At 42.5% G+C, this 22,970-nt stretch overlaps 1 protein-coding gene across 4 annotated transcripts in view; it reads right to left on the bottom strand.

Moving 5' to 3' along the window:
- The window catches only part of IQCK (IQ motif containing K), a 124,550-nt gene that overhangs the window by 72,434 nt on the left and 29,146 nt on the right, over nt 1–22,970 (bottom strand). For all 4 annotated transcript variants that reach the window (XM_019468749.2, XM_019468747.2, XM_019468748.2 and 1 more), the window contains 2 exons: nt 20,214–20,266; nt 20,001–20,078 (listed from right to left, as the gene is read on the bottom strand). In XM_019468749.2, the coding sequence (XP_019324294.1) occupies nt 20,001–20,078; nt 20,214–20,266 (131 nt within the window). The remainder of the gene's footprint in view (nt 1–20,000; nt 20,079–20,213; nt 20,267–22,970) is intronic.

Raw genomic sequence — 22,970 nt, 5'->3', positions numbered from 1 at the left:
ATTCAGAGATAGAAATCCGTGTGGTTGTCTAATTAATGCCCTAATCCTCAGCCGGACTGCAGGCTCCAGGAGGGCAGAGACCAGGCCCGTGTCTGCGCCTCTTGGCAGTCCCAGCACTTAGGAATTATTCCAGAACCAGAGAAGTCAAAGCCAGGGAGAACTGACATTTCTAGTGGGTAGTTGATAAATGTTTGTGGAAGGAGCTCTCTGCCTGGCACAGTGTCCTAAGCACTTTCCATACATTATTTCATTAAATCCTCACAATCTTAGTAAGGATAATAAATAAAAGTAATATTAGCTGTGGTTATCCTTCTTTTAGAACAAAGAAACTGAGGCACAGAGGTGTGAAGTGACTCATTCAAGGTCACAGACCATTTCCTGCTGAGAATCTTTTGGCCCAGGAAGCACAGGGGGTGGCCTAAAAGGGGAAGAGAAGACAGCTCAGAAGGTCACTGATGTGGAATTCAGGGTCTCGCAGCTGTGCGTGTTTAATAGAAGAAAACAAGGTCATTTGCCTAGAAGAAAAAACTGGGGAGGGAGAAAAAAGCCGTAATCATAGAAGATGCCCTCTTCATTAATTCTTACAGTAATAACTTGGCAGGTATTCATTTGTCTGACGCTCCACAGGGAAATCCGATGTCAGGACAGCAGAACAAAGTGGAGTTTGTCACTTGTATCGGAGGGGAGATTTGATGGCGCCTTTCTGTTCGGCTGCAATTTCCCTGCCTTAAGTATGTTTTTCTCTACTGATGTCATGAAATCCTCAAAGTAACAGTATTCCTGTTTTGGAATAGCAGTAGGAAAGGAGACCTGCAAATCTGGGGACAACAGGCTGGGCCAGCCCAACAAAGGGCTTTCACCAGTAATGAAACCTCGAACCGCTTTGCATGACAATGAATCTCCAAAAAGCAAAATGAGATTTCTAATAGGCCTTTAAGCAGTAATATGAGGCCACCTTTAGTGACATCCTTGCTTTCATGGCTAAATAATGGGGTGCTGTCTAGTTCCCAAACCAAGAATAAGTATGAGAGAGCCAAATGAAAAGGACTTAATCTTCTGAGTGTAGTCCCTGGGAATTATCAATCATTTCAGCAGGCCAGCGTGAAGAGATAGAAGCCATGTCAGGCCCTTTTCTCTCTTTTGGAATCAGTGCAACTGGCTTCAGGTCAAATAAAAATAGAGATCGAGTAGAGGCAGCTTCTCATCATTGGGGAACTGGGAAGGGGGAGGAGGTGCCATGTCAGTCACAGGAGAAGGCGGGCAGGCTCCCTCCTCAAGGGCTTACATGGGACATAACCCAGAGCAGACAGGTTTGCATGTTTCAACGGGCAAAACAGTACCACTGAGTATGTTTCCAAGACTTGTCTTACTGGTAATGCTCATTTGTCATGTCTTTTTCCTTTTTTCTTAAATGTGAATCAAATATATTTGAACATAGGAATCGATGCTATAATTCTGAGAAAGAACAAGCATTTATTTTTCTGATTCTGTGTGTATGCATAAACACACACACAATTCTTTCCCCCTTTTTGGGTGCTAAGTAAAAGATTTGCAGGACCTAAAAGAGATGCAGCACGATTTCAAAATATACAAGGGACTCTGGAAAGTTCATCTTTGTTAATTTCTACATCCAGTTCTAAAACAAGAGGGACCATCCCAAAGTGGCACTTAAACAAAATAAAGCAGAAAGCAGAAAAGCTTGCTTTATATTGAAACTTGAATCTTGGAATCCAAATTCTATCCACTTTTCATTAGGTAAGAGACTAAGTTGTTTTCTTGGAACACGAAAGCACAACCCTGATGCCAAGCCATTTACAAAATGACACAGGCCCTAAATCAATCATCATTTATAAAGCCTTTCTAGGGCCTAAGTATTTAATAACAACTACCCATCCTATCCAGCAAAAGAGATTATCCAGTCCCTGCCCGGCCTTAACTGGTTTCCCAAACATTCTGTGTTAGAGGCATCATCAGTCTTGAGTAATAAATTTCAAATATTTGGAAGAAGTACAACAAAGGTTATCTGGAATGACGCACCCAGATATATGGTGACCAGCCATTAGGATGGAATCTCATAGGATTTTCTGTGATGTCAGGAACAACTCTGAAAATCAGTAGGGTAGAGCCAGCTGCATTACTCTCTAGTGGCCTTAAAGTGCATTCAGAAACCATGGTTACTAGGATGTGATCTGGCTTCTGCCCCCTCACTAATCACCCTGAGAGACCGACAAGCAGGTATTACCCTGGCATCAAGCTGAATCACTCTCCTAAGTTAAACACAGAATCGACTCCCATCTTACCAGCCCCATCACTGGATGTCGCATATGGGTCTAGTCAACAGAGCTCACCTAAGATTGAGACAAGGCCAGGTGCCCACCCTGTAAAGTATAACCGTGTTGAAAGTCAGGGTTGTGATACTTGATGCGTTTTGATAAACGGGTCCAGGTTGCCGTGTTTTTTAGTCTCTTTGTAATGGATTACATGTTTTCTTTAACGTGACTCAACGAAAACCTGAGGGAGACCTGCCTCCTTCCCAATCTCCCTTTTCCCCCTCCAGAGAGTGAGCCTGAGCAAGGGTGGGTGTATCAGAAGAGCAGACCACCTCCCTCTTCACGGCTTCCAAATCTCTGGCAGGGGATCTTAACTTGGTTTGTGTCATGGATCCCTTTTTACACTGGCAGCTTGGATTTCTTTTCTAAATAATATATATTTTAAAAAAAATTTTTTTTTAACGTTTATTTATTTTTGGGACAGAGAGAGACAGAGCATGAACAGGGGAGGGGCAGAGAGAGAGGGAGACACAGAATCGGAAGCAGGTTCCAGGCTCTGAGCCATCAGCCCAGAGCCTGACACGGGGCTCGAACTCACGGACTGCGAGATCATGACCTGAGCTGAAGTCGGACGCTTAACCGACTGAGCCACCCAGGCGCCCCTATATATTTTTTTTAATTTGAGAGAGAGAGAGAGGGAGAGAGTACACAAGTGGCGGGGGCGAGGAGGCAGGCAGAGGGAGGTGCGAGAATCTCAAGCAGGCTCCAAACTCTGACATGGGGCTCACTCCAACGACCCTGGGATCATGACCTGAGCTGAAACCAAGAGTCGGACACTCAAGTTACTGAGCCATCCAGGCACATCGCCCCCCCCTCCCCAAATAATACTTTTTTAAAATATGAAAGCAAAGCAAACCAATTATACTGGAATACAGTTTTCAAAATACTAAAAAAAAAAAAAAGACCAAAAACAGGTGGTGGGTCGCCTGGGTGGATCAGTCAGTTAAGTGTCCAACTCTTGATTTTGGCTCAGGTCATGATCTTGCAGTTCCTGAGTTCCAGCCCCTAAAGGCTCTGCACTGATGGCATGGAGCCTGCTTGGGATTCTCTCTCTCAGCCCCTTCCCTGCTTATGTGTGTGCATGTGCTCTCTCTCTCTCAAAATAAATAAAGAACAAAACAAAACCAGGAGGTGACATAATAACATATGTGTTTCTAGAGTATGCAGTAAATAAGAAGAGCTAATGGCATGTCAATTAACTGCTGTAATTTAGAAGAAGTGACATGTGTAAACGATATTTCAAGACCATTGCAACTACTGTATCGGGATGTGAAAAAATCTGATCACTATTAGTGACCAAGACACAGGTACCATGGACTCTTCTGAAGCTCGTTGCCCATGCTCATAATTAAAAGTGAGGCTAAATTTCAGTTAGAGGCTAATGAAAATAGAGAGGCAATGTGTCCACCTTCCAAGTTCAGGGACCCCTGAGTCATTGACAGCATGGCTGGAGCTAGGGAAAGGGGAGAAGACGAGGTGTACATCCAGGATGAGACTGAGAACTAAAGATTTAAAACTAAACAGGATGAATTCAAACAGTGAAATGAGACCATCTAAAAACAGAGAGTGACCAGGAAGTTAGGGAATTTGGCCAAAAAGTTATTTAAATGGCTGCCTCCCAGACAGAAGGGAGACCCACCGTGATACAGTGGGTCAGTTACTGGGGAAAAAAATAAAAAGAAAGCTTCATATTTTTACTCCCCAAAACTTGGGATTTATCCATAAAGCCGTTAAATTTTCAAAACAGAACTCTAATTTCTGCCACTCCATTTCAGTAACTGGCTCCTCATTCAGCCAGTTGCTCAGGCCTGAAATCTCCAAGCCATGTTTGACTTCTCTCTCACCACACATTCAATCCATCAACAAGTCTTGGTTCCAACATCAAAATATCCCAAATACAGCCTCTTCTTGCCTCCTGAACTCTGAGTTGCCATTATCTCCTGCCTACAGTAGCCTCCCCACTGACCACTTGCATTGTTAAAGGTGACTAAAGTCAACTTCCCTGCTAGCCACCAGAGTAATCTTATTTATTTATTTTTAAATGTGTATTTATTTATTTATTTTGGGAGGGAGGGGCAGAGAGAGAGAGAGAGAGAGAGAGAGAGAGAGAGAGAGAAAATCCCAAGCAGGCTCCACGCTGTCAGCGCAGAGCTGGACCTGGGCTGGATCTCACAAACCATGAGATCATGACCTGAGCAGAAATCAAGAGTTGGACCTTAACCCCAGATGAACAACCCAAGTGCCCCCATAGTGATCTTTTGTAAAAGATAAATCAGATTCCCTCGATCTTCTCCTAAAAACCCTCCAATAGTTTTCTATCACACTCAGAGGAAAAAAGTTAATCTTTACCATGGTACCCAAAGGCCCACCCAAGCTGGGCACAGCCTAGCCCACTGTTCTGGCTTCACTGTCTACCCGGCTTTGGCCTCCCTCATCTCCTCGTCTCACTAGCCAAGTCTGTTCCCTATCTCAAGGGCCTTCAGAGTGGCTGTTCTCTCCACCTGGAACACTCCTCCTTCTGATCTTTGTAAGGTTGGCTTACAGACCCCTGTGCAAATGTTTCCTGTTTAAAGAAGTGCACCTTCCCTGGCTTCTCTAAACACCGGCAGCTCTCACCCCAGCCCTGGGATGCTCTATCCACTTACGCTGCTTCATTTTTCCTCAGAGCACTTGGGTCTTCTTTGCATTATGCAATATGCTTATCTGTTAGCTTAGTTATTGATTGTCTTTATACTAAAATGTAAACCCTATGGGGGCCATGACTTTCTCTTGTTCTCCACTCTATCTACGGTACCGAGAAAAGTACCTGGAAAAGAGTAGGCATTCAGTAGGTGTTTTTGAATGAATGCATATTATTATAGATAAGAAAACAGAACTTTCTTTAATGTCAGGATTTATCAGTGGCGGAGCAGATATTTGGTCTTTCTCTTGCTTGGTTATTCTGCCCTCCACGTTTCATACTACTAAAGTAGTGACTGCCATTCTCCTCAGATTAAGGACACAATAAAAACGATCATTCTTTGGAGACCTCCTATGAGCCCTCTGCAATGGATGTCTTTAATTTTCATCTGCTCAACAGACCCTGCCCCTTCTTGTGGTATCTATCAGCCCTCAAGATTTTGCTTTGACACCTCCACCTCCCTGTGTTGGGGGGTGGGGAATGTGGGTCACAGCACCTCACCCTCCAGTAACCGAGGGGTGTACCTGACAGCCAAGCTTAGCGAAATAGATGCGGTTTCCCTAGAATGTGAATCTTGAGTGGACTGGCAGAGACTATAGTATTCTTCCCGGCACTGTTGTCTAGAAAACATGGGTCTATGATTCCTGGATCACTACACCTGCTTTCTAAGGCCAGGTCCTCGCCTTTTCCTTCACGTTTGTGAGTTATCCTTTTTTTCTTTCAGTATATACCCTTTTCCTTAAGTAGCCTTTAAATTTCTGTTGCTTGTGACAATTTCTCTGACACCATCTTAGACCTCATGGCAACCCTGCAATGTCATCCCCAAGTAACAGGAGAGAGGAGCATGGCTGGCGAACGGATTATTTCCAGGTTGCCCGACTGTGGCAGGCTATATAACACTTCCCCAAGATGTCCTCATTCAATCCCCAGACTCTTGAATGGATACGTCCCCTTATATGGCAAAAGGGACTTTGTAGAAGGAAAGGATTTTGAGATTATCCCAGATTATCTAGGTGGGCCAATGATATAGTCCCAAGGATCTTTGTGACAGGGATGCAGCCGCAGATGACACCACAGGAGTAGCTGTGATGATGGACACCAGAGGTCAGAGTGAGGCAAAGAAGGGGCCATGGGCCCTCCAGAGTACAGGCAGCCTCCAGAAACCAGAGAAGGCGAGAAAACAAATTCTCCTCTAGAGGCTCTGGAAGGAATTGGTTTTACACTTCTAGCCCCGAGAACTGTAAGAGACGACACCTGTGTTGTTTTGAGCCATCAGTTTTGTAGTAATTTATTAAGCAGCTATGGGAAACTAATACCCCAACTAATAAATGGCAGAGCTCAGGCTGGAACCCGTGCTGCCTCGAACAGGCTCTCTGGGCTTGTTACCAAAGAGTCACCTAGAAACAACAGGAAGAAAGGAAGGAAGCAGGACTGTGTGCCGCAGAGAAAAGGGCTACCCACATGCCAAACCTCCAGCGAGAAAGAAGCACATAGTGGATTTACGCATCCCAGCGTGTCCTGAATTCAGGAAACAGCTCTCCTTCCTTCCTATTTGAAGACAAATGCTAATATAAAGAGCAAAGTTGATTTATTATCCTCATGAGGCTCCTAGCCTCTGAAGTTACCCATCTATAAGACAAAATAAAATTAAAAGATTTTTTTCCTTTCAACAGGACACGACAGCAAATTTACTGCCATGCCACCTTTTAATTATGATCCTTAGTGCAACATGCATGCTGTTTCCTGTGCCATTTAGAAGGCACGAACATTTTCCTTCAGATTATTAACCTTCTTGCAAACAGACCATCATACGAATGGCTGGTGCTTGTCCTCAAATGGCACGGTGACACTTTTGTTTTCACCTCAGCTTTTGATCATAAGATACCTTTCATCGACATGAAAGTATTATAGTTTTTTTTTCTTTTTTTTGTCCACGGGCTGAAATTTGCTGAAAAGACATTTCACCCAAAGCAAGCTTTTCTAAAACACAATCTTTGTTTCATTGAAGGTCTCAGCTTTAATGATGTCTTTCATGAGCCTTCTCCCCTGAGACATGGGACCAGATAGGCAGCAGGGCACTTTTGTTCCTTGTGCTTGTGTAGTGATTTCTTTTTGCAAATGCATCTGACCAATTCCTTTTGGTCAAAATAAAAGTGAAACTTTTCTTGTTCTCAATATGATAGCAAATAATTTCCTTGTTTCCGATTGGCTGGTTGAGTCACGACTCTATAACAAAAAAGAGGATGATGCCAGATTCATAAATAGGAGGAAAGGCATCAGAAGATATGATGTAACCCACCGCTGTTGAAAGGTAGGGAAGAAAACACCCTCATTAAGCTCTCATGAGAGCATGTAGCACATTGTGTTATTGGTCTCAGTTATTACTCTTCTCCCTGGAAAAAAAGAATTGTATATCTCTGCTCTGCCATATGCCTTGCAGTCTCTGCCGGGGGTGGTGTCAACCTCCCTATAGCACTGCTATTTGGCTTGGCCATGGACTTGTATCGGCCAATGAAACGTGAGCAGAAGTAAGGTTTGCCACTGCGTAGATGGGCCATTGCCCTTCTCTCTCTGTCATGAGAGGGAGGGAGGGGGCTGTTCCTTCAGCCTGGGTCCCAGAATGAAAAGGGACATGGAGCTGAGCCAAAAGTGATATGCAGCTAACATAAAAAAGGGGGAAGAAGAAACATTTGACATTGTAAGGCACTGAGATTTGAGGGTTGTTTAGTAACAGAACCTAGACAAAGCTAAGTTGGAATACTGGAGGCTAGTTGGGGCAATACCATGTCAGAGCACGTATCAGGACTCTTTCATTTGCAAGTAATAGAAAACTACCTCAGGGCACCTGGGTGACACAGTCAGTTAAGTGTCTAACTCTTGATTTCGGCTTAGGTCGTGATCTCATGGTTCGTGGGTTCTAGCCCTGCATCAGGCTCTTCACTGACAGCAGAGAGTCTGCTTGGGATTCTCTCTCTCTCTCTCTCTCTCTCTCTCTCTCTCTCTCTGCCCCTACCCCACTTGTGCGTGCTCTCTCTCAAACATAATAAAATAAGATAGATAAAACTTAAAAAGAAAGAAACCTAACTCAAATGGGCTTAAGCAAAAAAAATAATTAAAAAAAAAAAAAAAGGATTAACTAAGAGGGAAGGGATAGAGTCAGCTTTAGGCATGGCCAGATAGAGAGGCCCAAAACAATGCCACAGAAACTCAGGCTCCGGCCACCTCTCAGTTCCACTATTATCTCGGGCACAACCTCTTTAGGTGCTTGCCCTCAGCAGCTCAAGGCTTATGACTTCAAAGCTCCAAGTCTAGAGGAAAAGAGAGAGTCTAAAGTAAGTCTAAAGGAAAAGAGCTTCCTGGTTGCTTCCTAAAAAAAATCTTGGGGTTATCAGTAATTCAAACAATTTGGGAGCAACTATAGTAGTCAGGGGGATTCAACGGTCTGACTGGCCAGGCCTGGGTCACATCCCCAACCCAGAGCCAGAGGGGGAATCAGCTCACTGTCCACATGGACTGAGAACAGGACAAACATGATCCTCTCTGTGTCACATGGAGTTCCGTACCCAGAGGAGGAGGAGGAAATCAGTGCAGGGTGGGGAAAAACAGAAATGTCTACCACAGGAAGCAAGAAATGGAATAAAAAGAAGTAGAATAGAGGTGCCTGGGTGGCTCAGTCGGTTAAGTGTCTGACTCTTGATTTCGGCTCAGGTCACGATCTCATGGTTTGTGAGATCGAGCCACGCATCAGGCTCTGCTAATAGCACAGAGCCTGCTTGGGATTCCCTCTCTCTCACTTTCTTTTTGCCCCTCCCCACTCTCTCTCTATGTCTCTCAAATAAACTTTAAAAAATTTTTTTAAAAAGTAGAATAAATACCCTTTAGTTTTGTAATTGTTTTTAATTCTTAAAGTAACTCTGTAGACAATATGAAAGCTACAAAATAATTTAGAAGACAAAATAAAAGCCGTGTTCCTGACTTTGGAGTGAAACATCCTTTTGAAAGATTTTTACGTGTAGAGTTATTTAATTCTATGATTATCCTTGATTTTAAACATTTCCTTTTCACTGTATAGTTTATTTAACAAATATGTTTATTTTCTTTGTGATAAATCTTAGTTATCTTTATAAACCTAAGAAAAAATATTTTTTAATGTTTATTTATTTATTTTGAGGCGGGCAGGGGCAGAGAGAGGAGAGAAAGAGAATCTTAAGCAGGCTTTGTGCGGTCAGCACAGATCCTGACATGGGGCTCGAACCCATGAACTGTGACATCATGATCTGAGCTGAAACCAAGAGTCAGACGCTTAACTGTCTGAGCCACACAGGTTTCCCATACCTAAGAAAAAAATTTAAGGGTTGTCAATGTCTATATAAAATAGCTACAAAAAATGCAGTTACTTGGAAAAAAAGTTATGGAAAAGAAATGGGTAACTGAGAACGCATGGACAGAGTGAAGAGTATGCTAAATTATGGGGAACCTGTAGGAGAAGGGCCTGTCATTTATGTGAAAAGCGATCGGCAGCCATCCATGACAAATGATCCCAACCTACCAGCTGTGATCTGACAATATAATGACATCACGCAACAAAGACAGCTGGGCTTGGTAGAATTTGTCTTACCAAGAACGTTAAAATAAAGCCGAACTCACATTTTAGATGGTTCCCCTGGCTGGTAGATAGGATTCTCTGAGGCAATAAATGCTAACACACACATAATATAAAGAGGAGTTGTATCTTCTACCACAGCTGTACTCTGAAATCAGCCCATAAGATGAAAATCACATCTAGTCAAAATTTCCCCTTCACGGCATCCTTCAATCAATGTCACATAGCCAGTGTTCTCCCTGTCTTAGCACCGATCACTCTAAGTAGCAGGTGATCTAAGAGGTAGGTTCTTAAAGGCATGGACTCAGGAGCCAGGTTGACTGGGTTCAATCCTGTCTTGTTGTTTGCTAGCTTCTGACTGGGCAGGTAAGTCATCTCTGCGCCTCAGTTTTTTCTCTGAAATATGGCTGTCACTGGGACAGCCAGTACTCGTGGAATATCCAGTGTCCCTTATGGATCTCAGCCTCCCTTGCAGTTGGTTTGGAGTCAGGCTCTGTCAGGAGACGGGAGAAGGTTAAGAACATTCTAGGCTGAGAAGGTTAAGAACTAAAATGCCTCCTCCACTCTTTTCTTCCTTTGCTTTAGTGACCTCAAAAATCATTATGTTCCAGATAGCTATAAATAAAAGGGCTGTCTAAACTGTGTCAGTCTTTTTATGAGCAAGAAGTAAACTGTTACTGAGTATTTCAGTATTGTTTATGATTGCAACTCGGCCTAAAATAGCCTGACTACTACAACGGGGACAACAACATTTCCTACTCTGTAGGGTTGTCATACAAGTTAAATTAGGTTAATATTTATCAACTGTTCAGAATAGTACCCGAGTACATACTATATAAATGCTTGGTTGGCAGGTAGTTATGTGGGTAGGCAGACATACAAACAGAAGCATGTAGATGTCTTATGAGCTGCCCATGTTATGAAGGGCACATAACACTGGGAACAACTAAGGAAAGAGCTGAGTCATGTGCCCTATTTATGCTTTTGCCTATAGAGTGGAATGGCAAGGGGAACAGCTTGGTTTTTTAAAAATCTTATTTCTCTCTCTTTTCCCCAAAGGCATGTCATTGAACTAGTATAAATTAAGTACATGCATTTTGTAATCCAACTATACACAAAAACTATCCATGAAGACAGGTACCATGTTTCTCTGTGTTATATTTCCATGGTACAAAGTATCCAATAAACAGTAGCCAACCAGCTTATGAATATGTCTGGGCTCTATAATTTTAGAGGACATTTGAGCATTCAATAAACATCAGCTAAATAAATGAACAAATAAATAACTACTTTTAAATAGCTGGAACATACCTATTCATAAACATATCAGTACTAGAAAAATGGTATCCCCTTAATGGTTGGCACTAGAATTCCTCTTAGGTAAGAAACTAGCTTTGTTTACTTGAAAGACCATTTTACAGATGGAAAATCTGAGGCTGAGAGCAGTTAAGTCATCTTCATCCAGAGTCACACAACTGGAAACGGTGAAACTTGGTTTGGAAGGCAGAGTTGTGAATCCAGAGTCCAAGTTCTTTTTTTTTTTTTTTTTTAATTTTTTTTTTAACGTTTATTTATTTTTGAGACAGAGAGAGACAGAGCATGAACGGGGGAGGGTCAGAGAAAGGGAGACACAGAATCCGAAACAGGCTCCGGGCTCTGAGCCGTCAGCACAGAGCCCGACGCGGGGCTCGAACTCACAGACTGAGAGATCATGACCCGAGCTGAAGTCGGACGCTCAACCGACTGAGCCACCCAGGCGCCCCCAGAGTCCAAGTTCTAACTCCTACACTTCCACTCCCGCCACTTCTTTGTCCTCTAGGATATTCCTACACCACCCTTGACAGCTCCAGGATTTGACGTGCTGTCATCTTCCCCAACCCATCCCCCACCGGCCTTTTCAGATACTTCATTATTCATACTGATGACACCTCCAACACCATGGCCTCCAATCCACGTGACTCCATGACTCCCATCTTCCCTTATGTCCATCACTCAATAGAATGGTCACATCTTAGAATGGGCTTCAGATTCCCTGAAGACTCTCATATCTCAATTTTCCAAATTTCTGCTCTGGTCGTAACCTTATCCATCCTTCCATCTTTCCCACTCACGCTCATTTAATTGTTTTTAGCTCTTATGCAAAACTAGGATTTGAGAATGTTCTTGGTATCTAGAACAGGGCTCAGCAAACTATAGCCCATGGGCCAAATGTGGCCCATCACCTTTGTGTAAGTAAAGTTGTACTAGAATCTAAGTCATGTCTGTTTATTCACATACTGTCTATGACTGCTTTCCTGCTACAATGGTAGAGTTGAAGTAATTGGATCAGCAATTTGCAGGCCATATACAGCCTGCAAAGCCTAAAAGATTTATCATGTTCTACAAAAAAAGTATTTATTGTAAGAAAAAGTACTAGTAGAACCATGTTCTTTAGGGCAAGCCCAAGGCTCTGATCATGTTAATCTCCTTTCATTGTTGCTGGGGAGAAGTGGGTTTGGCATCAGAGGAGAATGTGAAGGGAGAATGAGGCTGAGGTAAGGGAACTGGTTGGTGAGTCATGTGCATTCAGAGTCAGGTCTCAGGAAGGGTGACCAAGGCCTCTCCAGCACTAGGCTTTTCACATGTCCCACACCTGCTACTCTTGCCTTGCCCCAGGGCCATTTTCCTTCCATGCCATTTGAGTTTCTCAGCATGATCACATGAAAACTCAGTCTCTTCCACTGTCTGTCACTCCAGCAAACTCCAGTGGAGAACAGCCCTCAACCCTCCCAGCTGACAGCCAGTCAATAAATACCTCCTTGCCCATGGCTCATCCATCATTCAAGTGGTCATGAGGAGCTTTGAAAAATCTCATTGTTTCTTTTCCTTTTAATTTTTTATTATGGAAAATTTCAAAGATATAAAAAAGTAGACAGGAAAACAAAAATGAACCCACATCACCATCAGCCAGCTTCAATTCTACTGTTCTGCATGTCAGTTATACAGTGTAACTCCCCGCTCCCAACCCTCCCAGAGACACCATACCATTTCATATTTCATTCATAAATATTTTAGCATGTTTCTCTAAAAAGCAGTAACTTTTTTATCGTGACTATGAAATGATTATCATACCTTAAAGAAAAGAATAATTCTTTACATCATCAACTATTCAAAAAATTTTTTTTTAATATTTTGTTTTTTATATTTGAAAGAGAGACAGAAGGAGCATGAGCAATGGAGGGTCAGAGAGATGGAGACAGAATCTGAAGCAGGCTCCAGGCTTTGAGCTGTCAGCACAGAGCCCAATGCAGGGCTCAAACCCATAAACAGTGAGATCATGACCTGAGCCGAAGTTGGACGCTTAACCGACTGAGCCACCCAGGTGCCCCTATATCATTAACTATTTATTAAGTATTCAAATTTCCAATTGCCTCCTAATTTTTCTTTTTAGTTTTCCTTTGAATCATGATCCAAATAAAATCTACCTATTGAAATTTCAAAAACCACATGAACCCCACTTTAGTGTCTCCAAGTTTGGTATGTTTCTCACTTCTAAAGTGAACACATAATGTAGTATTTCTTTCTCTTTCTGAAAATTGGTGGTTAAATTGTTAACATAATTCAAAAAATATGGTAGTTTTTGAAAAAAAAAAAAGTAAGATATTATTCTTAGAAAAGTTAATGATGCTTCCCCTTTATTTAAGATCCCCTAGGTCCAGTCTAGACTTTCCACTCAATATTAGCTTTGCTAGTCTTCAGCCCTGATTTTACCCAACCATCTGCTTTCTCCACCCCCTTTCCAGGGTTGCAGAGGGTTGCTGGTGATAATCACATAAGCAGGCTGTTTACATGCACCACAAATTCGGGCCATCAGCTGGGCCATCCCTATTTATCCCTAGTTGATTCCCTACCAATTTCACCACAGCAGCTGCTGCACACCCCCTTCCCTCCCCCACAAGCCTCCAGAACCTGCCTGGGTCTCCCTCACAGCAGATGCCTCTACACCTAAATGAACAATCAGAATGACAGGACCCACCATGAACTTGGTCAGTTTTTCCGCTTCACCCCAAATTTCCTCTTATTTGTAGTTCTGGTCTCAGAAGAAGACATACATCTTCTTATACCTAATATATGTGTATATATGCACATAGAAGTCTCTGAAAAGAAGTTCACTAAAATGTCAACAATGGTTACATCTGAGAGGCAGGCTCTTAGGTGATTTGTACCTTTTCCTTCATACTTTTACTTTTTTCTCTGAGCATGTATCATTTTCGCAAAACCCATAATACCATTTCAAAATGTCAGTGATCCCCAAGAAAATGTAGGTGATCCCTACCAGTGAGGGACTTCCAATTTTCCCATATTCTCCATTACTCTTTGAGGTAGGCAGAAAAATGGCACCTAAACATGAAAGAATCATAATTCCTATAACCTATGTTATGTTACAACGGCAAAAAGGACTGTGTAGATGTGATTAAATTAAAGACCTTGAGATGGGGAGAATATTCTCAGTTATCTGGGTGAGCCAATGTAACCTAAGAGTCAAAGAGGGAGGGAAAAAGAGAGTCAGAGAAATGTGACTAAGGAGACAGGATCAGAGATATGTAACATTGCTGGCTCTGAAGATGGAGGAAGTCACCACCAGCCAATATAGGCAGCATCTAGAAGCTGCAAAAGGCAAGAAAATGTGTTCTCCCCTAGAGAGACAACACATTTTCCTCCATGAAAGAATGCAGCCCTGCCAACACCTTGATTTTAGCCCAGGGACACCCATGTCAGGCTTTTGACTTCCAAACTGTACAATAATAACTTTTGCATTGGTTAAAAACTTTGTGGTAATTTGTTATAGCAGCAAGAGAAAACTAATATACCCCTACTCCCTCCCCACTCAACATAACCTAAGTGGAAACAATGATTTGCTTTGCAGACAAGACAAGGCATGGTCACCATTGCCAACCACATGAATTAGAGTAAGTGCCTCCTTCATTGAACCCTTGGACCAACTCTGGGACACTCCAAAGTTCAGCTGTAGCTGTACATTTGACATGGGGATCTTGATTCCAAAATCAGTGTTTCTCTCCAGACTCCACTTCTGAGCTTCAGACCGATATTTCCAATATGGACGCCTCAATCTCAATGTGCCCAAGACAGAAATCCTCATCTTTACCCTTGAGCCTGATTTTCCAGCCACGTCTCTTTGCTTCTATCATGGGCTTCCATTTGCCCAGCAAATCTCCCCTTTTCGGGCACATTTCTTCACCCCCAAACTCATCATCCTGTGCCATCCATCCACTGGACCTATCACAGGGTCCTCCTTTCCATTCCTGTTGTCCCAGTTCAAGATCTTAGGGCTGGAACCAGGTGGTCTGCTGCACTCTTGGGAGTTATCCTGCCAAAGCAGCTCGCTCACAGTATGCCTCTGCTCCAAAATCTTTTAATACTCTCTCATGTTTATGGAATAATGCCCAAACTTGATGGTTTTACATTAAACCAAAATCCATCCCCTGACTCCCTTCCAGCCTTATCTCCTATCCCCTCCCTATATGTCGGCATGCTCTATGAGTCAGCTATGTTGGTTTCCTGTGCTTGGACCAAGTCCTGCCTTCTCCCACCTTCCTGCCTTTGGCCATGAGTACCCTTTTCGGCTGTATGTCTCGTCTAAAGTCCACGGTGTCCTCTGATTGCAACAGTGGCCACTAGGAAGGCACATGTTGCTCCAGACTGGGCCTGTTCACAATTTCATGTGTAGGTGCATCATTTCACTGCATCTTCATGATCATCAATCACATTTCACTAACGAGGAGATACAGGCCTAGAGAGTGACCTGCAGGGGTGCTTTTAAAATATGTCCGCGTGTGGTTTGACACTCCTTCTTTCAAAAGGTGGAGCCTAATCACACTCCCCTTGCATGTGGTACATGAGCTAGACTTAGTGACTCACTTCTAATGAACAGAATGTGGTGGAAGGTGCAGGTGTTTGGCTTCCCAAGTTGGGTTACAAGAGGCACTGCAGCTTCCTTCTTGGTCTCGAGTCTCTCACCCTGGAAGAGGCCAGTTACCATGTGGTGAGGACACTCGAGCAGCCCATGGAAAAGTCCGTGTGGAGAAAAACGGAGGCCTTCAGCCTGTGGGTGGGTGTGGCACCGTGTGGTACCGTGTGGGTAAGCCAACTTGAAAGTGGCTCCTGTAGGCTCAGTCACGTCTTCAGAAGACTACAGCCCCCACGACATCTTGACTGTAGCCTATGAGACACCTTGAAACAGAACCACCCAGCTGAGCAGCATGCACCTCAATTCCTGATCCACAGAAACTGTAAGAATTTAACAAGTGTTTACTGTTCCAGGCCACTAAGTGCTGGGGTAATTTGTTACATGGTAAGAGAAGCTAAAACACTTACCCGGGGTCATACGACTAGTAAGCTGGTAGAGGAGACATTTGAACACTGGTTTGTCTGTCTCCAGAGCTCATGTTCTTAACCTCAGCCCAGAACTGCTGGAAGTGCTAGTTTATATTTTGCTTCCTTTAGAAAACTTTGACAAAGTCTACCCTCAAAATTCATCTTCCTCCAATCTGTACCCTTAAGCCCTACTCAAAATGCCCATTTATTTTGCCCCCAACAATCCCCATATTTGCCCAAGACCAACCTTACTTCGTTTGCAACTTCCGGCTCCTTTCAGTTTTGGGACCTACATCTTAGTGTTGGCACTAAGATTAAATGAGATAATATGTGTAAAAGTGCTTAGCAGAGGAATGGCGAAATTATACTATTTACTACTTCAAGTATACTCTTTATTAATAGTATAACATAATTATATTATTTATTTGAACACAGTATTTCTTCTGCTCTATGGATGAGGTCTCAACTCTGGGTATATATTAGAATCACCCAGGAAGCTATTAAAAAACAAACAAACAAACAAACAAACAAACAAACCAATACATGGACTATACCCTGAATTAAGAGGTCTGATTTAATAGGTCTTGGGGAAGCCAGGCAACAAAACTCCCCAAATGACTTTAACGTGCAGCCAGGGTAGAAAACCACTGGATTAGGTCAGAGGTTCTCAACCAGAGGCTATTTTGTTGTCTCCCTGCCCACTTGATCCCTCATGCCCCTGATATTTGCTAGTGTCTGGAGATATTCTTGATGGTGATGGCTTTAGGGAGGTGCTATTGGCATCTAGTAGGTGGAGGCCAGAGAAGCTGCTGAACATTCCACAATGCACAGGCCAGCCCCGCATCAGAGAATTATCTGGTGCTAAATGTCGATAGTGCTAAGGTTCAAAAAACCTGGATTAGATATTGTTTCCAGCTCCTGCGCTCATTCTCTTTAAGAACATTGGTTCTTACTTATCTCTCTGACTCTTCTGGTATCTTTGAGAAGGATACAAGACCTGAGTCCTTCCCTCTCAAGACCAAATGTGGGCACCAACCAGCTTGGCTGCTGCCCCAACTGGGCTGGCTCCAGGCCTGTCAGGAGGGTCTGTGAATGGTCTTGTGCTTCCCCATTTCCCTTCAGTGCTTTAGCCTCTGTATTAGAACACTTGCTACAGAAACTATACTTAGTTGTAAATATGTCTCTCTTACTCCCAAAGCCAGAGCCCATATTTTATTCATCTCTATTTATTCCACAATACCAGGCTCTGTGCATTGCACTTGGTAGGTGTTCAATAAAATACTTATTGCATCAAAGTAGATTAATATAATTTAAAGTTTTATCACACTTCTTGGCATCTCTTTGAAAGGTTACAGAAATAGAGGATACAAATGCCAGTTAGGAGAGAGCTCTTGTATTTCTGTTCTTGTGGAGTTAAAGTCAAATGGTCAGTTTTGCTCTTTCTTAGTGTATTTATATGAGTTGCCAGAGGAAGTGAGCAACCATTTTAAATTAAGATTTATTTTAAAAAAAATTTTAATGTTTATTTTTGACAGAGAGAGAGAGACAGAATGCGAGCGGGGGGGGCGGGGGGGGGGCGGGCAGAGAAAGAAGGAGACACAGACTCTGACGCAGGCTCCAGCCTCTGAGCTGTCAGCACAGACCCTGATGCGAGGTTTGAGTCCACGAACCGTGAGATCATGACCTGAGCCAAAGTCAGACACTTAACCGACTGAGCCACCCAAGCACCCCAGAAGATATTTTTATAATAAATAACTAGGGATTTGAGAGGACTCTTATTTAGAGAAGTTCTCATATCTTTAAGATTCTTTTTCATTGGTTATCAGAAGTGAGAAAATGCTTCATTTTCAAGGCAAAGCAATAACTTGGAGAATGATACTGAAAAAACCTTGTCTTAGAAAAATATATGCAAACTCTTCCACTTATTAATCATTTATACTCAATACATTATGGGCCTTCCATTTTCATAGTGGGCAAAATTAGGCACAGGTTTGGAAGCTAATTAAAAAAACACGGTTTTCCAAGATCATTCATTCTCCTTTCAATGTTTTGCTAGTCTCAGATTTTTATTTTTATTTTAATGTTTATTTACTTTTGAAGAAGACAGACAGCACAAGTGGGGGAGGGGCAGAGAGAGAGGGAGAGAGAATCTGAAGCAGGCTCTGGGCTCTGAGCTGTCAGCACAGAGTCCAACATGGGGCTGGAACCTACAAGCCGTGAGATCATGACCAGAGCCTAATTCAGATGCTTAACCAACCAAGCCACCCAGGCGCCCCTGATTTTTAAAAAACTGATAACGGGTGCCCCGCTGGCTCAGTTGGTACAGCATATGACTCTTGATTTCAGGGTTGTGAGTTTGAGTCCTTTGTTGGGTGCAGAGAGTACTTTTTCTTAAATAAAAAAAAAAATTTTTTTTTTTACATTTATTTATTTTTGAGAGACAGAGAGAGACAGCGTGAGCAGGGGAGGAGCAGAGAGAGAGAGGGAGACAGAATCATTAGCAGGCTCCAGGCTCCAAGCTGTCAGCACTGAGCCAAAGCGGGGCTCAAACTCACAGACTGAGATCATGACCTGAGCCGAAGTCGGACGCTTTGACTGACTGAGCCACCCAGGCGCCCCCAGAGAGTACTTAAAAAAAATCTTTTAAAACCCTGGTAAAATCTGGGGTATATTTAATTCTCCAAATTAAGAAAGTCAGTCAAGAGTCTATTCAACTTGGCATTCTCAAGAAGGGCATATCTAAACAAACAAACAAAAAAAGTGATATTCGAAGGCTAAAGGTCTAATTTAAGGTCTTTCATTCTGTTTAATATGAGGTTTTACAGGCCTTGCTTAATTTTCTAATGCCCTGGTTTCCTTACATTGTTTTCACAAAGGGCTGGCATGAAAACATTTCAAAGCAACAAGTTAAATATACATCATTTTCTCTAAATTGACCTTTCTTCCACCTATGATCTAAAATAGTGGACCACTGCTTAAATGTCATCTTTCAGGTGAGATCCTTCCTGACCACCTTATGCAAAATTAAGCCCCTTCGATATTCTGCATTCCCCCTCTCTGCTTTCTTTTTCCCTATAGCACTTACTTGTTCATTGTCTGTCATCCCCCACTAGGATATAAATTCCATAAAGGCAAGGAAGGTGCTTTACCTCCAGCACCTAGAATGATGTTTGGTGCATTGTAGTACTCAATAAATACTTATTGTATGAATGAGTGAATTATGCAAATCTAGAGATGAAATATACTATAACACCATCAAAGGCAGGAATTAGGTGTGATTGAATCAACAGGGCTAGATCTCAAAAGCATGTATTTGAGAGCAAACAAAAGCAAGTTGCAAAATAATGCATGCATTTCCTCATCTGCAAAATAGGGCTGGTAATGGCATTGTTATCAGGATCAAGTTAGTTCATTAGTGTTAAATGCTGAGAACAATGATATAAGCACTCAATAAATGTTATTTGCCATTATCATCATTACATTGATGAGAAATCACTCACAGCAAATAGTACTACTAATTTTATATGATATAATCTAATTTTACATGGTTAACCAACCTTAAGAGCTCTGGAAGGACTATAGACTAAACTGATTACTTTTGTGAGGAGAGAAGAACTCATATGATGGTCAAGGAGAATTTTAAATTTATCTGTCATGTTCTAATATTTTAAATGTAGAATAGATTAGTCCTATTTCTTGAGACATAATAACCTTGAGGGGGGCAGGGAAGAAGGGAGGAAGAGAGAAACAGTGAGGAGAGAGAATGGAGAGATGAATTACTTAGGATAAGAATTTTTTAACTTTTCTGATTTATTTCTGAAGTGCTTCTAGAATAATCACCACAGATAGGATGCTCTTAGCCTGGACTGAAAATAGCTAGAGACAAGAACCACGAATAAAACTGACCTGGAGTCCTGGATGGATTACGTGAGTTAGTTGGATTGGAGAAAACTATCATTAACACAATCTTAAAATAGGAATAAATTATTTGAGGCCTTGTGTTGGTACTTACTGATGCTTCAGCCACTGCTCCACAAATGGAATGGAGAAGAATTCCGTGAAAGACTCCCCTATCCTCTTTGGATTTTGACTGGTAACGATGCCATATTTTGATTGACAAGAAAACAATAAGCAAAAATTCAAGTCAATTGTTGCTATTCTGCTTGCAAATGAACACTATTGAATCCTTAGGGTCATTGAATATTCAAACACATGCAAAACTTACTTGTATAACCACTCAGTCAGAAAATCACAGGCAATGAATTTGGTTCTTTTTCTCTAAAGAGAAAAAAGAGAAGAGAGAATTAAATTATACTCTTTGTCCACATGTCTGAGTAGGACAAAGGAAGAGAGGTTAATTGATTTTTTGGGTTAGATGAAATATGCATGAGTCTTTTATGAGGTTTATAAGTACATCAACAAACAGTAGCTTGGGGTGATGTAAAGAATTCTGAAGACTTTTCTCCAGTCATCTTTATTTTTTTGTTATTGTTTTTAATTTTTTTAATGTTTATTTATTTTTGAGAGAGAGACAGAGTGCAAGCAGGGGAAGGGCAGAGAGAGAGAGGCACAGAATCTGAAACAGGCTCCAGGCTCTAAGCTGTCAGCACAGAGCCTGACGTGGCATTGGAACCCATGAACTGTGAGATCGTGCCTGAGCTGAAGTCAGAAGCTTAACCAACTGAGCCACCTAGGCACCCCTCTCCAGTCATCTTTGGATTAGCACATTTTCTGATAGCAGGGACTAATAAAAGACAGTGCACATAGTAGGAGGCTTACTACATGCTTTTGGAATTGTCACAGAAGGATTTTATTTAAATCTGGAACTTGATTCTGAGTAACTGTACTTACTGCTTTCTCCCAGTCCACTCGAACCCTCACAACAGCACTACTTCGGGTCTGGGTACCATCTTGCAATGTGGAAGCCAAGCATGCAGGTGCCATTGGCCAGTGTGGCTGACCCTGCCAGTTGTCCACCCAACAGTGGCTCCAGGTCTACACTTCTCCCACCCGGTTCTGTGCCTCAGGAGGCTGATTTTATGGTTCACTTCCACCAGGCTCCCTTACTCACTAGGTGGGTCCAGCCAGTGGGAGGTACCAGCAGGAGATCCGAGACAGGGAGGATAGACAGGGTGTAGTGGATTGAACTGTGTGTCCTCCTCGACCCAAATTCATACGTTTAACTCCTAACTCCCAGAACTTCAGAATGTGACTGTATTTGGAAATAGGATCATTACAAATATAATTAGTTGTGTCCAGCCACTCCTGAAGGACACAGCAACTCCAAAGAAAATGAATAAATTTGGGGTAATATAGCAAGTAAGAAGGGAGATGCTATTGGCTAAACCATCAATGACAGATTTCTAATGACATTGTACTAGACCCTAGATCCTGCTATACCCAAATTCCAAAGCCCAAATTCCCTGGACCTTTCAGGTACATGAGCCACTATATTCATTTTTTTTTTTTAATGCTTATTTATTTTTTCAGAGAGAGAGAGAGAGAGAGAGAGAGAATGAGCGAGCATAAGTGGGGGAGGGGAAGAGAGAGAGGGAGACAGAATCCTAAGCAGGCTCCAAGCTCTGAGCTGTCAGTACACAGCCTGATGCAGGGCTCAAACTCACAGACTGTGAGATCATTACCTGAGCCAAAGTCAGGCGCTTAACTGACTGAGCCACTCAGGCATCCCTAGTCTCTGTTTGATTAAGCCAGTTTGTATTGGGTTGTTTATTGCTTACACCAGGAAAAGTTTTAACTCCTATTCCTTTTTTTCTCCAATCAGCTAACCCCCACTTGTCCTTATAGATGCCTCCAGGAAGACTTTCTGACCATTCTCACCCTCCTCAGCTTTAACTCCCCAGCCCCCCACCCCCAGTTCCTCATTTGCCACTCTGTCATAGCACCTCAGACATAACCATAACATAATACTTGCCCACATGTCTATCTTCCCCACTTAACTATAAACTTCTTGAGGACAAGGCACATGTCTCTTTTCTTTATATTCTTAGTGCTTAATTGAGTGCCTTGCATGGAGTAGGTGATCAATGGGTGATAAGTAAATGAATGAATGAATTCACCATTCAACTCTCAAACATCAAAGCAAGAAAGAGCTTATTTACAAGAATTCTGACATCTTTTTTTAAAAGTTTATTTATTTATTTTAAGAGTGCGTGCAAACGGGAGAGGGGCAGAGAGAGACGGAGAAAAAAGAGAATCCCAAGCAGGCTCGGCACTGTTAGTTCAGAGTCTGATGTGGGGCTTGATCTCACAAACGGCGAGATCATGACCTGAGCTGAAGTCAGACGCTTAACCTACTGAGCCACCCAGGCGCCCCAAGAATTCTGATATTTAAAACTAGCAACTGCTTGGGGCGCCTGGGTGGCTCAGTCAGTTGAACGTCCAACTTCGGCTCAAGTCATGATCTCAGTGTTCGTGGGTTTGAGCTCCACATCAGGTTCTATGCTGACCGTTCAGAGCCTGGGGCCTGTTTCAGATTCTGTGTCTCCCTCTTTCTCTGCCCCTCCCCTGATCACACTTTGTCTCTGTCTCAAAAATAAATAAACATTAAAAAAAAAACCCAACTAGGGATTGCTAATATAATTCTGGATAGTTTCTCTTCATTTTCTTCTCCTAATATATATATATATTTTTTTAATTTTTTTTCAACGTTTTTTATTTATTTTTGGGACAGAGAGAGACAGAGCATGAACGAGGGAGGGGCAGAGAGAGAGGGAGACACAGAATCGGAAACAGGCTCCAGGCTCCGAGCCATCAGCCCAGAGCCTGACGCGGGGCTCGAACTCACAGACCGCGAGATCGTGACCTGGTTGAAGTCGGACGCTTAACCGACTGCGCCACCCAGGCGCCCCTCTTCTCCTAATATTTTATCATGAAAATGTTTCTTCTTTTTTTTCTTTTTTTCCCCCATTCACTTCAAAATAGCCAACTCAGCTTTATAATCTTAGATAAGGTCGAAAAAAAA

Source organism: Panthera pardus, unplaced genomic scaffold (genome assembly GCF_024362965.1).
Source record: "Panthera pardus isolate Hobbes unplaced genomic scaffold, ASM2436296v1 HiC_scaffold_5, whole genome shotgun sequence".
Taxonomy (NCBI): Eukaryota; Metazoa; Chordata; class Mammalia; order Carnivora; family Felidae; genus Panthera; species Panthera pardus.
This window is presented reverse-complemented; position numbering and strand designations above follow the sequence as displayed.